General features: G+C 51.8%; 3 protein-coding genes across 3 annotated transcripts; 1 reads left to right on the top strand and 2 right to left on the bottom strand.

The window, feature by feature from the left end:
- Positions 1 to 1,968: 1,968 nt before the first annotated feature.
- Positions 1,969 to 3,075, bottom strand: CGCA056_v011824 (uncharacterized protein; the record flags this gene model as incomplete). The annotated part of the gene is made up of 1 exon (XM_037327068.1): positions 1,969 to 3,075. One exon carries the CDS (start codon positions 3,073 to 3,075, stop codon positions 1,969 to 1,971), a length of 1,107 nt encoding a protein of 368 aa, XP_037173857.1.
- Positions 3,076 to 3,323: 248 nt separating this feature from the next.
- Klc-0-0 (Kinesin light chain) lies at positions 3,324 to 5,314 on the top strand (the record flags this gene model as incomplete). Its single annotated transcript, XM_037327069.1, has 4 exons — positions 3,324 to 3,586; positions 3,643 to 4,559; positions 4,593 to 4,733; positions 4,791 to 5,314. 4 exons carry the CDS (start codon positions 3,324 to 3,326, stop codon positions 5,312 to 5,314), a joined length of 1,845 nt encoding a protein of 614 aa, XP_037174098.1.
- Positions 5,315 to 12,914: 7,600 nt separating this feature from the next.
- Positions 12,915 to 13,595, bottom strand: CGCA056_v011826 (uncharacterized protein; the record flags this gene model as incomplete). Its single annotated transcript, XM_037327070.1, has 3 exons — positions 12,915 to 13,193; positions 13,243 to 13,469; positions 13,520 to 13,595. The coding sequence occupies 3 exons, from the start codon at positions 13,593 to 13,595 to the stop codon at positions 12,915 to 12,917; spliced, it is 582 nt and encodes a 193-aa protein (XP_037174334.1).
- Positions 13,596 to 15,221: the final 1,626 nt, after the last annotated feature.

The following is a 15,221-nucleotide window of genomic DNA, read 5'->3' on the forward strand; positions in this document are numbered from 1 at the left end:
AATGGCTTAGCGACTTGGAGAAGTCCATAGATCAAAGCCCAGATGTATCTCAGAGTCAGCATGCAGAAGTTCCTGCTGGATGACCATCTTCTGTTGCTTCCATATACCCTCAAAAGCAGTAACCATCGAAGTGCCAGACCATGGTAACGTTTGCAGCTTGGTACTGGCCCCAGAGATCATATACTGAAAGGCAAGGTTCTCATAGATGGTGAAGGGAAGGTTGGCATCTACAATCAAGCAAAGGGCAGCTTTCTGGATGCTCTTTGCATGGCTCTTCGTCAAACCAGGGAAGTCAAGGCGACGTCTCTTGTATAGAACATCGTCAGATTGCTCAGAACCTTCTGAGCCAACAGAACCTGCCTGTATCTCTCTGGGATGGTTCTTCTTGGGATGCTCAGAAGCAGAAGAAGTGGCTTTGATATCAAGAATGACATGCTTGGCCTTGAGACCACAGTAACGGCAAGCCCAGTAACTTGCCCCTGGTTGGCTATCTGGCTGGCAGAGAACAAAATACCATCCATGGCTTCCTATCCAGCTTGTTCTCTCTCTTGCACTCTTTCTCCAAAGATCCGACTCTTGCACATACACCTTATTATTTATCATGACCCTGAAGAGGTCTTCGAACGAAGGGCGGTCGGGTAGGGGGTGGTTTTGGCCTTGCTCAAGCTGTGATGTGATAGATCTATGCCGTGAGAGTTGACTGAAGGCATTCTGAGGAGGGGTAGGGGTTGAATGGAGGACTGCTGGTGTGGTAGACATCTGGCACAGGGTGAGCAAGGAAGAAGAGAAGGTAGAACTGATGATGCCCTCACATTCAAAGGACGCCAACGGATGACAGAGATCGAGGATAACAGCAGTGAAATAACGATTTTGATGCAAATCTCCGGAAGATCTTGAGGGCTGGCCTTCAACTTCCTCAAGGGACTTGGCTGTTACCCCTACAAAGCCTGGAGAAGATCGCAAACAATCACCAGAACCATTACATCAACCATTGTACTGGGGGGAAAAAAGAGAAGCTGAGTGGGCAAAAGGGGGCAATTTATACCCTGCCAAGGGGGGTCCCATCAGAAGTGGAGGGCAGTGGAGGGCAGATGAGGAAGGGCAGGGAAGGGCAGGGATATTCGGCAGTGGAATATTCATTTAATCCGTATCGTGATCCCTGTCAAAAGAGCCAAGGCAATCAATCAAGTTTGAGGGTGTTACGAGCGGGTCAGGGCAACTGTCAGGGCGACAGCGTGGCTACCAGCGAGTAACGGCATAACTGTCTTGATTGATTGGCTATGTTGTTGTAAAGGATCAGTGGCCAATTGGCCAGATACATCGAGATGTGCTACACTACATGAAACAGATGCAAATAAGCCATATTTGGGTTAGGAAACAATAGCCGATGCATAGTCGAGATGCTTGACTCGGTTATGCAATGTGGGCCTGACAGCAACCAACTGTGGCACAAAGCAAAAGCTTCGGTAATGACAAATCCGTTGTCATTGTCCCTTGTTCTGCACTATATAGTTACAAGCCTACAGGGCCCAACTATAGCGGTCGTAACACCGGATGACACAGAATAACGTGGGGAGTGTAGGGCCTGCCTGGAATCAATTCAATTGCAGATCATGGTTCATCTGATGCATACAGTAAAGGCATAGGTATGCTAGAAGTTTGTCGCATTAAGTTTATGCAATAGTAGCTGTCGCGCTAGGGACGGGCCGTAGCTTTCAGGGAGTGTTAGGTTAAAATGGACTCTGTATTGACGACTGTATTTGAGCTGTGGAAATTTGAACAGCGCGACACGACATCGTCAACTGTATGGTTTGTTGTGGCGGACGAAAGAGCAGTATTATTTCACTCCGAAGCTGACATTCCCCTGCACATCGCCTTGGTTTATAAGGGAATTATTACCGAACGAATTGTGCGAAATACTACGGTTCCCAGAGGCCGTCCGGGTCTGATCTATTCCCATGTGAGCAGTCAGCGGCTGTGTGAGATAAATGGAGACCTACGGGGGTCAGGTCCGGGACGAGCGTCGATATCGTTGAGGGTGTATCGTTCTAGCAGCGCCTTTGCCACAGATGCCGCTGTGGCCGCTGCGAAATCCTGCCACTTCTTGTTCTTATGACTGTCCGCGTAATCGCAGATTCCCTTGACGATGATGCTTGGGATTTCGTCCCATACTCCGGCGCCTTCCATCTCAAACGCGATGACCTCCTCCGCTTGTGCAATCTCATCGCGGTGTTTCCCTGATTTCTCTACACCATCCCCCGAAGCGATGCGCCCGATGAAAACCCCAGGACGCTGTGCGTCATGCTCAGTCATGTCTTGTCTGGCTTGCAGGCGCTTCCTGACGACCAACTTCCTCTCGTCGCATCCCAGCTCGGCACAAGAGGCCTTCGCCGCCTTGTCGCAATAGGTTGCTGATTCACTAGTACACAAGTCGCACAACCCTTGATGCTTGTGATCGTAGTCAGACGCGAAAAGTTTGTCTTCGGAGACGCCGGGATACTGGTAATTTGCACTCCCTCTCTCGCCCTTGGCGATGCGCTGGAGGGCCTTGAGGTGCTCGGCAGCCTTGTCTTCGAGCCTTCGTCTCCCTCTCGTCGTCTCAAGCGCTTTGATGAGACCGCGGATATCCTTGTTGGCCCTGCCGAGGTTGTCCTCAACTGTGTCTTTGCGGACGAATTTCTCCGCGTACTGCCTGCCAAAGTCGTATTGAACCACCGTCTCGCTGATCACTACATCTCCCAAAAGGGCCTCGTTCCCCGCGATTTTGGGCACCCCGCCGCAGATGCCTACAAGCAACGCAAGCTTGAGGTTATTATAGCTCAGCCGGAAGCTAGCCGCTGCCGCTGCCGCACCCGCTTTGCCCATGTTGGGAAGAACCACGAGAACAACATCATGAGCCCCGATGCGGCCGGTCGTGTAATGGTTCGTGTCTCCGGCAGCCCGACCGAGCTTATCGCCGTCTTCATCCCAAAATCGATCAAAGAGCAGGGCGACGGCATCGAATTCTCGCGGCAGAGCGCATATGATTGCAATCTTGAAGTCGGCACGACGAGAGGGCGGGTGGAACTCTGCCATGATTGTTGGTGCAGCGTGGTGAACTGTGTTTGAATGTTGCACGAGATGAATGGTGAAGTTTCTCTGTTATCGTGATCTGGCTGAGGTCTAGTGGGGTGAGGGGTTGGGCTCCGGATGACGCCGATCCCCCGGTAAAAGCCGCAGGGCTGGAGGAGGGGCTGTAACCGCCCAGCCTGATTCTGACCTTCTAGATACAATCATACCAACACATTCCAGGTTGAGATGATAGGCACCCTTCGACGAGCTCCATGGACCCCAGTACTCATCAACGCGATATCACGGGGAACAGGTTTGGTGACGGTGCATATGTCCACCAAGGAGACGTGCACGGCAGTGTCCACTACCACGCGCCGGACGTACCGGCCACGGCCAAGGTTGCTATCCGCGTGCTCCCATTTCCCCGCAACGAAGACGTCGTCATCCGCGAAGATATATTCTCCGAGATTGAGCGGCTTCTCCCGTTTGGTGGAAGAGGCCAGACCGCCGCCCTATGCGGCCTTGGTGGAACGGGGTGGGTGATCCTAGTCGCCTCTCTTTGTCTCTCCTCGGCTCCGCTGACCAGCCTAGGAAAACCCAGATCGCACTAGAGTATGCATACCGACGATGCGCCAACGACACGTGCTCCATCTTCTGGGTGCACGCCGATAACGAGACGACTTTCGTTCAGGACTACAAAGGGATTGCAGGGAGGTTGGGCGTGGCGGATAACTTGGATGGCGAAGCGCTATTAACAGCCGTGCGGTACCGTATCGAGACGGAAGCAGACTGGGTGCTCATCCTCGACAACGCCGATGACTTGGGACTATTCGGCGTTGGTCAGCCGCCAGCCGTTCAGCCGTCGACCGATCAGTCGTTCTACCTCGATCGGTTTATACCCAAGAGGCCATCCGGAACGGTCTTGTGGACAAGCCGTGATAAACAGATTGAGGGTAGCCTTGTTGGACCGGGGAGGGCTATCGACGTAGCTCGTATGACGGAAGATGAGGCGCAAACTTTGCTGGGGCGTGTCCGAAACAGTGCAGTTAATGAAAAAGAGGCGAACGACAGTAGGACACTTTTAGCAAAGCTTGACTGGCTACCACTTGCCATTTCTCAAGCCGCGGCCTACATGCGACGAACGGAGACATCGATTCCAGCGTACTTGTCGAAACTCAAGAAACGGAAGGTTCTCCAGAGATCAGAGGCTGATCCACATCGAAGGTCACATGTATCCAACAGCGTACTCCAGACGTGGAAAATCTCTATCGAGCACATCCGACGTGAGAACAAAATGGCATATAACATTCTACACATCCTAGCTTTCTTAGATGGGCAGAACATTCCTTGGGAGATCGTCAAGAAAGCGGGACAATTCGAAGGCGGGACTCAGCATGACGACAGTAGGAGGAGCGGTAACTCAACTGACGATGATACAAGCGAAGGCGATACGAGCGGAAGCGATAGCGAGGGCGATGAAGACGTCCTGCATGCGGTAACACGTCTCTGTGAGTTCTATATTTTTACTAGGGTGAAAACAGGTAAAGACAGTTGGGCGTACGCCATACACATGCTAGTACAGCAGGTGACCCAGGGCTCTATGAGTCAAAAAGAGAGCCGCTCAGAAGGAACGCGCTTCGCAGCGGCGGCCTTGCAAATTGTCACGGACATTTTCCCGCAAAGTAGGTCGCAAACATGGGAAAGATGCGAGAGATACTTAGCACACGCGGTGCATATAGGCGAGTGGGCAAGTTTAAGTAGGAGGAAAGGAGAAGCTGCCCAACTACTGTCCAAAGTATCACACTATCTCTATGACCGAGGGAGATGGAGAGAAAAGGAGCTAGTTGATGAGAAGGCACTTAAGCTAAGGCGGGATGTCCTTGGCGAGAAGCATCCCGATACAATCTGGAGCATGGCTTCACTCGCAGCGACATATCACAGCCAGGGACGGTACGACGAGGCGGAGAAGATCAAGGTCGAGGTACTAGAGCTACGGCGAGATGTTCTTGGCGAGAAGCATCCCGACACAATTGATAGCATGGCTTCACTCGCAACGACATATCACAGCCAGGGATGGTACGACGAGGCGGAGAAGATTAAGGTCGAGGTACTGGAGCTGCAGCGAGATGTTCTTGGCGAGAAGCATCCCGATACAATCTGGAGCATGGCTTCACTCGCAGCGACATATCACAACCAGGGACGGTACAACGAGGCGGAGAAGATCAAGGTCGAAGTACTGGAGCTACAGCGAGATGTCTCCTAAACGAGGATAACGCCCGTCCGTGGACGTACTCCGACCCAGGACAATACAGTCGATGGGTTGAGCTATAGAGGACAAAACGGAGAATTCCTTACCTGCCGATTCCAGTCTCGTCCAGAACTATCTGTTGGTATAGTCGCTGCAATCACCCACATCGAAGTGGCAGGATCCCATGGATGGGATCGGGCGTGGAGGATCACGTGTCTACGTTTGACTCGGCACATGACACCCCTCGCGCCTAGAACAAAACCAACAGCTCTGCCACTAACATTACGTCCACGATGAACTACTCAGTTATTCCATGCCGGAACGCGTCGAGATACGGCCATCCGTGTACGGCCATTGGCCCGACCCGTCCGGAGCCCCGCTTGCCCACCCCTGCCCGACTTGGAAATCTCGACGCGTTCCCTAGGGCCTCTGATTGGCCGGCAATAGCCTGAGTATGTCTCCACCTTCGATTGGAATCTCGACGCGTTCCGAGATGAAACCTCTTCTCCTGACTGACGGTTCGTGAACTGGAACGAAGAGTAGTAGGTCAACAGCTTCTGCTATAGAGAGTGAGAGAAAACGAAGAATAGTGAGCAAGAGAGAAAAAAGACTATATACATGGATTTCCTCGTTCTCGAACGCAAGTGGTGGGGCTGGAGTTTTGTCGCCCCGCGCTTGGTTCCTGACTTCTGAAGAACTGGGGACAGCAGGGCGAGGCGGAAAGAACACAGCCAGCCTCTCGTTCGACCTTGTGGCACAAGACCCCAGAGACCTGTTGGCGCCTCATACGATGACGAGCTCGACTTATGATGGAACTTTGGAGTCTTCTAGCGAATCTATAGTATCTTCGCTGCCAGCGTGGGGGCGGCCGGATAAAGGGTCGAATCACGCGGAGATGACCTCCCAGTGGCTCGAGACAACCGAGCATATTTCGCGCAGGCGGGTGCAGCGAGCTGACATACTCAGAACCAACTTTTGTGCGAAATAGGTAGTCGTTTTCTTATAAGCCGCAACAACAAGCGCGGCGGGATCTCATTCAGACTGCGTGGCCGAGTTCTTGCGATGATGACCCCTTGTTTATAGTTTCAGCCCCTATGTTTTGACAACTATCTGAGTCGTATTTAAAGATTCCGCGTTTGATTTGGATCACAGTTAGCCATGTGATCAAGATACGAAAGTTTGAATTCCGAGGCTCAAAGGAACGAGATGGTTGGACTCTTGGTCCGGCTTGCCTTGATGTGCCCGTGCATCGTGGCGCCGAATATGTATCTTGCGGTAGCCGTAGCTTCTCCCTCTTTTGCATAGGGATTTCCCGAATTCATCTTTTGGTTGAGTGTCTACTTCGAGAGAGGCTTGTTGCCCAAAATCTCATAGAAAACAATGGTCTGTCGTCAGTGTTCTTCACCTCGCCTCAGACTTTCACTGGATCTGTGGTAGGTGGAAGTAACCTACTCACTTGGCCGGCCAAAGGCTTCGTTTAATAATCAGTCCAGCCCAAGAAGAGCGGCCGACGAGCTGGAGCAAGTACAAATTAACAAGGTCCCGTGTCGTCAAAGGGGACACATGAGAACCTAGTAACTTGCTTTCATGAGACGCTACGGTGACCGTCGGGCCAAGGAGATGAGCGGGGCGAGCTATGCACCTCTGCAGGAATGGAGAATGATGCGTTCGTTTGCTTACCAGTAGATCCTCTGCTCTTGCCTATTCAGACTCGGACAACGAGATGTGTGTCTGATGCACAGGCTTCGTCTGGCGAGTCATCAAGCTAGCCGACGCTGTGCAATAATCCCTGCTCTGAAAATGAAGAGGTTGGCTGCACGTCTGTTTCTGGTCCAGCATGCACCAAGAAATGTCCAGGCAGGACCGGGCGGAGTACACCTCAGTATGTGTCCGGGCTGTATGCCCGGACGGATTGGAGCGTTTCCATCGTGTTGAAGCGCCCGTAGCGACTGAAACGGTGGCGCTACCACAGTCGGAGGCAGAAGTGGATTCGGGGTCGGTAGTCTCCGTATTGACAGCGAGGTCGGCCACCTCCATTGGCGCAGGTTTAGGTACCATAAGGCTGAAGGGTCGCGGTCTCGCCCTTCATTTTCCTCCTTACGCCCAGCTTCATTGCAATGCCAAATTGTGATGCCCCTGCCAATGTCGGCCCCAACTTGATCTATCTGGACCCACGGGTGTCTCATCCGACTGCATTGCCCAAGGCGATGCGAAGCTGGATGCTGCTTATTAGTCTGACACCCACCCTCCCAAAATTCGAAGGAGCTGTTAGTGCTGGCGGGGCGTTCTAAACGGGGCTCGGTACAGATCGCCTGCTAGTTTCCTGCGCGGGTATCTTCCTCGTGCCAGGGCGCGTAGAGGCCACCCCGGCCACCCCTGCACATAAGCAAGGCGCCAGGCAGACAAGACGCAAGTTTACGTCGCTTCCTAGCTTCTCAATGAGGCACACAAAGATGTGTACCGCCGCCCGTGCCGTGATTTCTCCATCGTCACCGTAGGCCTATCTGCAACCCGAGCAAAGCGGCGTGTATGTATCTGCTATACCGCCGTGATGGTGTCCCTCACAATCATGATCTGGCCGTCGTGGACCATGTGGTTAGCTGCAACTGTCCTATTGCTCTTCACAGCGCACCGATCCTTCGCCCCGTTCGCTGCCAGGCTCAAGTCAGGCCAGCGAAATTCTCGCCCCGACGGCCTCAATATCATCCACGATCCATCGAAGAGCCAAACTGCAGTCAATCCTCAATTCGAGTGAGAAGTCTCCGCTCGCAGACACATTTCTTCACGACTGATCTTTTCTGAAAGTGCACGGCGTTGAGTTCAGTCCAATGACACGGTCAACAGCAACGCTGGGGTGATCAACCAAAATATCGATTATGACGCGGTGTGAATTCAATAACTAGAGCGTCTGCGATGAGTACATCCAAATGCTTGATGCACATCTCCACATAGCAAGAATATGCTAGTAATAGCCGTCGAGAGTGTAACCGTTGCCATGGAGTTTACACCGAACTAGTTTCATCTCGATCTCAACCACCTTACGATGGATCGGACCATGTAGGCACCCTGTCCCAACATGCCTATTGCGTCTCTTCGGCAAGTAACCAAGCGAGCGACCGTTTTTCATCAAAACAATATTCGGCGGACAGCAAGCATAGCTGGATGGTAAACTTGGCGCAGGGTTGGATTGCGGTAGGGAATAGTTATGCAGAAGGATGTCTTCCAATGCTGGCAGCTTGCCGCCGAAGGCATTGAAATCGAGGCGTAGCGACCAGACAGCGACGTGCCTGATACACGACGTTAGCGGAAGTTTGTAGAGCAATTGCAAATGTTGGTGCCATTGCCGGCTTCGGTCACACCATATGCAGTCGGCGGGAGCGAAGTCGTCAATCCAAAGAATGTCCGTCTCTGGGTTACAATACAGTGACTTCGTTTTGTCGAGAGTAGAACGTTGGAAGAGTTGCAGCTGGTTTCGCGTAACATTGCGAGACTCCTGGCAGACGTTGGGCAGTGGTAACATTGACGATGAGATAAAAAGGCCTGGTTGTAATGATATATGCTTGACTTGAAGAATTTGCCTCTTAGGCAGAGCTTCTTTCCAAATCATAACACGAATTTCAGTAGGTAGTCTTCGGAAGGGAAAAAAGATATCACGGCGTTGAGCCTGGCTGCGAGTTACGACAACCATAGTAAAGGATAGTTGGGAATGGAGCAGAAAGGATATGAACAGGACAGAGGTACGAAATGAGCACTGGGAGCAGCGGAGTATAAATAGTTGATTTTAGTGGTCGACAGACACGGACTTGCCATTGGTCAGCCATTCGATGGCTGCCACACACCACGCCTCATTGTGCCTTTCCAGAGAGACTGCCGCGTGAAGATCGCTCCGAGCTCGTTCCTGCCGGCTTGGATAACTAGTGGTCGCAAGGCAAAATTTCTGCGCGAGGATTCATGGGAATCTGGATGAGAAAAGCATCCATGAGTTCTTTTCGCGGGTCGCCGAGAAACAATCTATTTTGCATGAATGGAATCGATGCATGTAAGTTGAGAAAAGGCATGGAACTAAGTGTCTTCACAGTCGCTCACGTTAGACCTTGTTCATTTGATAATAGTACTTTGTAGTACAGCAGCTCATGCCCAGGGTGGTCGGGAGGCGTGCCGTATCATACGGGCCAGCACATTCATCTCATGGAGAGGTGTCATGGCAAGTTCCTCAAGGTACAAGCGACGTATCGAAATTTCCATCTACGTCGGAACCGCGTCCTACCAGGGTTATCACACTCCGCCCTCGAACATCAGGGGTCATTGGACAATCGGCCAGCCCGCGGAATTTGACTTGCGTTCTGCACCAGGATTGAGCATGCAGTCACCTGCAAGCGTGCGCAAGGGTTTTTACAAAGACTGGCCGGACAACTTGAATGCTTGTGTCAGTCGATTGGATCTGCTGTAGCCGATTGGAAGTTGTTGTTTCGTGAGCTGCAGGATGACTGTGATCATTGCTTGAGTGCCAGCCACCAGTAGAATGCTGGCTTTATTTATTGGCTGTAGCCGACGCGACAAGGGGCCCTTCTCAACATCAATAGCCTCAGGCGACCACAGGAAGGCAACGCCACCTCTCGCCCTTTGCTTCCTCCTAAAGGAATTAGTCCCTATTCAGTCTTGGAAACGCAAACGCAGCAAACACGTCACTCGTCAGTCTTCGCCGTTCTGCTGCATGCTTCACCCGATTGAGAGCAAGCACCCTGGGACCTGCCTTGTACACTGACTGCAACGCTGCGCAACCGTTTGGTCCTCGACCACCCCGGCCGAATTGTATTCGTCTTACTCAACGATTGCACGCCAGTCTGCTCCCTTCCGCAACAGATCCCCTGAAGGACGCCAGGTCTACAAAAGGAGATCTATCGCGGCGGGGCTCATATCGTGGACAGAAATCAGGCGAGTGGAAGAACAAATGGCTCCTGATTTTAGGAGAAGCGAAATTGCAAGCGATCTACAAAGCTTGGTCTTTGCTGAGTTTACTAGATATCTCATGAGAACTAAGATCAACACTCAAGTCAAAGACGACTAGCGGTCGGTTTGGTGGATGCTGAGGATATGCACTTGAAATGATTGAAGTGCTCTGTAGCATAGCAGACGACTGCTGAACAGATTTGATACTGTGTATTGCCGCTAAAAGAGAAGTAGATGCCCAACATATTCCTAAACTAATCTCCCGTCGACCTGTCTCAATCTTCCATAAGAATCATTGCCACTGAGTTTGGGCCTGAGCCGGCATCCTCCTCAAACTGGAACTGAACGGTGAACAGACATCTTTGCCCATGTTTTTTACAGTTGTCACACTGGTGCCTTCCAATGTTTTGGCAGCGATCCTTGACCAGAAGAGTTAGTGAAATCTCTCTGATAGTACTGAAGATAGTTCTGACCTCTTCAGTTTTGCAAAAGTCGCATGCTGTGATATGCGAATATAACGCTGAAGTTACTTCAGAAGAAGTCGGCATAAACTTCTGTTTAGCGACATTTCGTTTCGATTTCCTGGTATAGGGCTTTCGAGGCTTAATCGAGCAGAACTTTCCCAATATACTACAGCTTTCACAAGCATCTAAGCCCTCAACGCGAGAACATCTTATCTAAACGTAGGGTATCAGTAACTTGGGGATAGAACAGAAGTTTCAGCCTCACCTTGGCTTTTCCGCATTCGAGACACGCCTTTCGACTTTTTCTACGTTGGGTATTGGCTTCAGATTGAGGCTGAAACGAACAAAACCTTCCATGCATGCTACAGCGTCTGCAAACACCTGAGCGTGAGCTTTCGACACCATAGCATCTTTGCTAGACGTAGGCGATTAGTATTTTCGGGATATAACAGAGGTCTTGGTCTCACTTTTGCTTTTCTGCATGCGAGACATGCCTCGCGAGCCCTATGTTGGGTTATAGGGGGTGCTGTATGATCTTCGAGGGGCTCCACTTCGGCTTGAGATGCGACCTTATCAGGGTGCATCACATATTCTATAGGGCCGTGACTCCTAGTTGGCTGGTGCAAAAGTGATGCTGAAGAAGGCAGAGAGAACGGAACATCGTCAACAGGATTGCTCTCGGCCTGAAGAAGCTGTATCACTGTAAGCTTTGGTGTGGGCGGCTAACGTTTGTGAAATTACTTCTTCAAATTTTGTCTGAGGTTGCCACTGCGGTTGCCTCATAACGTCAGATTGTGCGGCTGTCCATGAAGGTTGGCATTCAACAAGGCTTGGGCTGAAGTCTTCTTCAGGATCAAATACATATCCACTGTTGGTGGACGCCATATTCTCTGTGCGTAACGATAAGAGGATCTTTGACTAGAGTAGAATGAATCTAAGGTAATGAAAATGGATGAGACGCATGTGTGGTTAGGTCCCGATGAGCTTAAATGAGACACGAGAAAAAAGGCTTCTTAGCTAACCAGCCTCTGGAATTTCCCACTGCCTTGCGTGTTTGAGTGTTCACGGCTGTGACTTCAGCGTTACTCACGAATGCTGACCTCATCCATGTCTGTGTCATTCTGCAGTATCCCCAGCCACCGATAAAGGCGTGATGGATGGATTAATCTGTCCTGTTCCGTATCCTGCACCATATTGAGGCCAACGCATGGTGGTGTAAGGTTGGAATCATAACGATTGGCCCTAAGACCTCAATCTAACAACCTAGGCAGACTTCTGAAACCGCGAAATGCATAAGGCCCTTTTAAGCGAGGCTGTCGGGACCGGTCTTGAGAAACCAACCAAGATCATGCATGGCCCAGCATTCCTTCCGCATGCCATCTACGGTAACCTCCAACCCATCGTCATGCCGGTAAGAGATACGCCTCCTGCCCGCCCCGCATTGGAAAGTCTTGAACAGGCGGAAGTGACTTTCCGACACAGTCGTCGACCCCATTCAGATGATATGCATGCAGACCACAGCCATCGGTCGCTCCGTCAAGGGGGCCCTGCTTCCATCAAGGCTCTGGGCATTGATCTCACTTACCATTCCTTGCATGCTCGGGCGCAAAGCACGCCAATCAAGGGGGCCTCTACGTAGTAGACACCAGACAAACGTTGCATTCAAATACCGCCATAATGGAACATCGTAAGTACTCAGATGAGCTCCTTTCTCATCGTGCACGCCCTTTCGTCTGCAACCATGCTGCATTCACAAGGGTTCCCTATGAGCCTGACAAGGGGCGTTGACCAGACATCGACAATCCAACGGCTCTCTCGTCATCTAAGACACTTCTCTGGGACCTTCCACCTCGACTCGTCTTTGGACACATCATAGAAGCGGACTGGACTGGGCCTTTCGGTTTCTTTCTAGGATGGCGGTGTTCCTACAAGCCGTTGGATTCCTGTGATGCATTATGGCTGCCCGAACCGGCGACGGGCCTGTGGAGGCACCGATTTAAATAGCTTGAGGGAGATAGCTTACATAGTGGTCGTGGAAGCCAGATATTGCATGCATGGGTTGGAAGTTCAGGATGTTCCACCAGTGGAACCGAGCAAAGACATTGGTGCGATGAGCTTGGGCTCTAGATTTTGACTTGGCTTCTCACCTCCATTCTCTGTGGTCGCTTCCCACGTAAATGGTTGAATGCACTATCTAGATCCTAGTAATCGCACAAATGGTGTTGGCCTTTTCTTCTCTCCAAATACATCCAACGATGAACTTCTGCTATCTCTGTTCGCCCGGTAATCCGCGGTACATTAGTATTGCAGTATATGCTTAAGTTGACTTTTCCGAGCAAGATCTCGTCCTCATGCTCAGCCCACTCTGCTCCACGGCCTCCGCCTTCGCCTTCGCACGACAGACCATCCTCTGAGCATGCAGAACAAGGAAAGTTACCATCACATTCAGGTATTCCATAGAACATGCAGGTGTCACAAATCTATTGGAACGCATAAGCTACCGACCAATGACAGACGTGGAGTACTTACGAGCAGCGACTTTTCATTCCCTTTGGCGTCGGCTGCAGATGAGACACAGGGAAGTTCGATGAGAACTTTTTCGACGTGTCTTTTCCATTCTTTGTTTATTGCTGGCTTGTCCGTGTTTAGTTCGAACCATCGATAGATTTCCGATCTCCTGAGTACGTGCCCAAGGGTCTTGAACACAGTGCGGACTAATCTCGAATAGGGTGTCTTATCGAGAGCCTTTGGGTTGACTGAAGCTTTTGTCAATAAGTTCGTAGTTCTGTGAGAAGTTAGTACTCACCACGACGTGCGCCGCCTTTGTGATACTTGAGCGGGAGCCCACCGGCTGGAACTCGCCCACGGGCTGGACTTCGCATATTGGCGTTGAATACACCAGAGTATTGGAGTTGGGAGAAATTACGGCGGCAAGTGAAAGATCTGTGGCGTCTTTATCTGGGTTTCATATGGATCACCTCACGAGGCATCACGGTCACTTCGAATACAATAGCCTACAACAGCACAACCCACATGGGAATCGTCTGACACACTCCTCCCGTGGAAGCGTGTGAGCTCTTAGGACCAACGGGCTTGGTTGGTGAAGCCAGCTCTAAGTTGTAACCGGCCCCATCGTTCCTCTGACGGTCGCGGCATGTAACATCTTTCCTCTGAGTTTGTTGATGGCAGGCACCAACCAGCAAAGCGGGTAACAATCCTGGTTGTCTTGTGCATTCTCGTTATGCGTCGACCTGAATGGAGCCAAGATGACTCTGAGTGTCTCCCAACCACCCCAACCAAGCGCAGGCCTCTGGCCGCCAAGTTTCATATATGACGAATAATCATCCTGGCACACGACTTGACAACAAGTTGTGGCCAGGGTAGATGTTCTCCGCTAGTCGCAGGGACCCTCACCGGCCAATCTATCTCGGGGCTCGTTTGGTGCTGGTTCGTTGAGGCAAACTGCACCAGTCCATGATTGCGAGCCTGGGGTATGCCGCACAAACGACCTCGTTAGCGTCAAAGAGGGTTCTCTCGGCAGGTACGTAGGAGTACGGGGCAAAGCAGCAACATGCTGAGTGGCAGTTGTATCCCCCTCGTACTAGGGTGAAAACACAGTAGCTATAGATACCAGATACCGTTGGGCGTCACAATCATTCACTTGGAGGCGTGTAGGTGCATGCATAGCTGATCATTGGGAAGCCACCCCTCGACATCAGTCTGCAGCTGCATCCAATCCGACAACTGGTCAGGGTTCCTCTTCGCATTTTGGAGGTCTCTCCCAAGTCGTACGAGGTATGCATCAGGGGGCTTGACTCATTTCCGAGGGGATCTTCTGCCCCTCGAGAGCCAGTGGCTTCATGTGCCGACAACATGGCTGTAGGCGCTGATGAGGCACGGCAGTAGTCGAAAGAAGTCTTTCCACGGCCTCTTCCTGAGGCCGTTGCCAGCCATTGTGCTCCAAAACCCAGCATGGTTCTTCTTATCCGCGCACCCCCCTTGGACAACAGCTCATCGAATCAATAAACCCTGCGACGGAGGGCCGCACATAACCTGACGTTACGCGTGGGCGGCTCGTCGTGGGTTTAGACATGCAGATCCGGCGCGATCTCGAGGAGTGGGGCGTTTATCCTAGCGCGCAGCAGTTCGAACCCTGACTCGTCTCCACCGGTGCCCCCGCGAGCCGTCGTGTACCCCAAGGTACTCCACGTTGCCCGTTGCCTTCGCATCTCTGTCGGGACGCAGCAGCTAGGCCGTCCGATTTCTGTCGCGACCCACATCCCCTCGTTGCAGCGGGGATATCCAAGCCACAGGCCCAGTCGTCCCACACCACCATCTCCAAGCGGCCGTGACCGTGGCCACGTTCGGCCACCCACACAGCCTGCTCGTGCATCAGGCGAATACCTGCAATGGTTGGCCTCGCTCTCGTCGAACACGCCCCCCCTCGCCGTTATGGTTGGATATGGTTCCATAGCTCCACATTTAAGCTAACAGGGGTTTGTCATCCC

The sequence above is a fragment of the Colletotrichum aenigma genome, assembly GCF_013390185.1.
Source record: "Colletotrichum aenigma strain Cg56 chromosome Unknown KSG_Cg56_contig08, whole genome shotgun sequence".
NCBI classification, from domain to species: domain Eukaryota; kingdom Fungi; phylum Ascomycota; class Sordariomycetes; order Glomerellales; family Glomerellaceae; genus Colletotrichum; species Colletotrichum aenigma.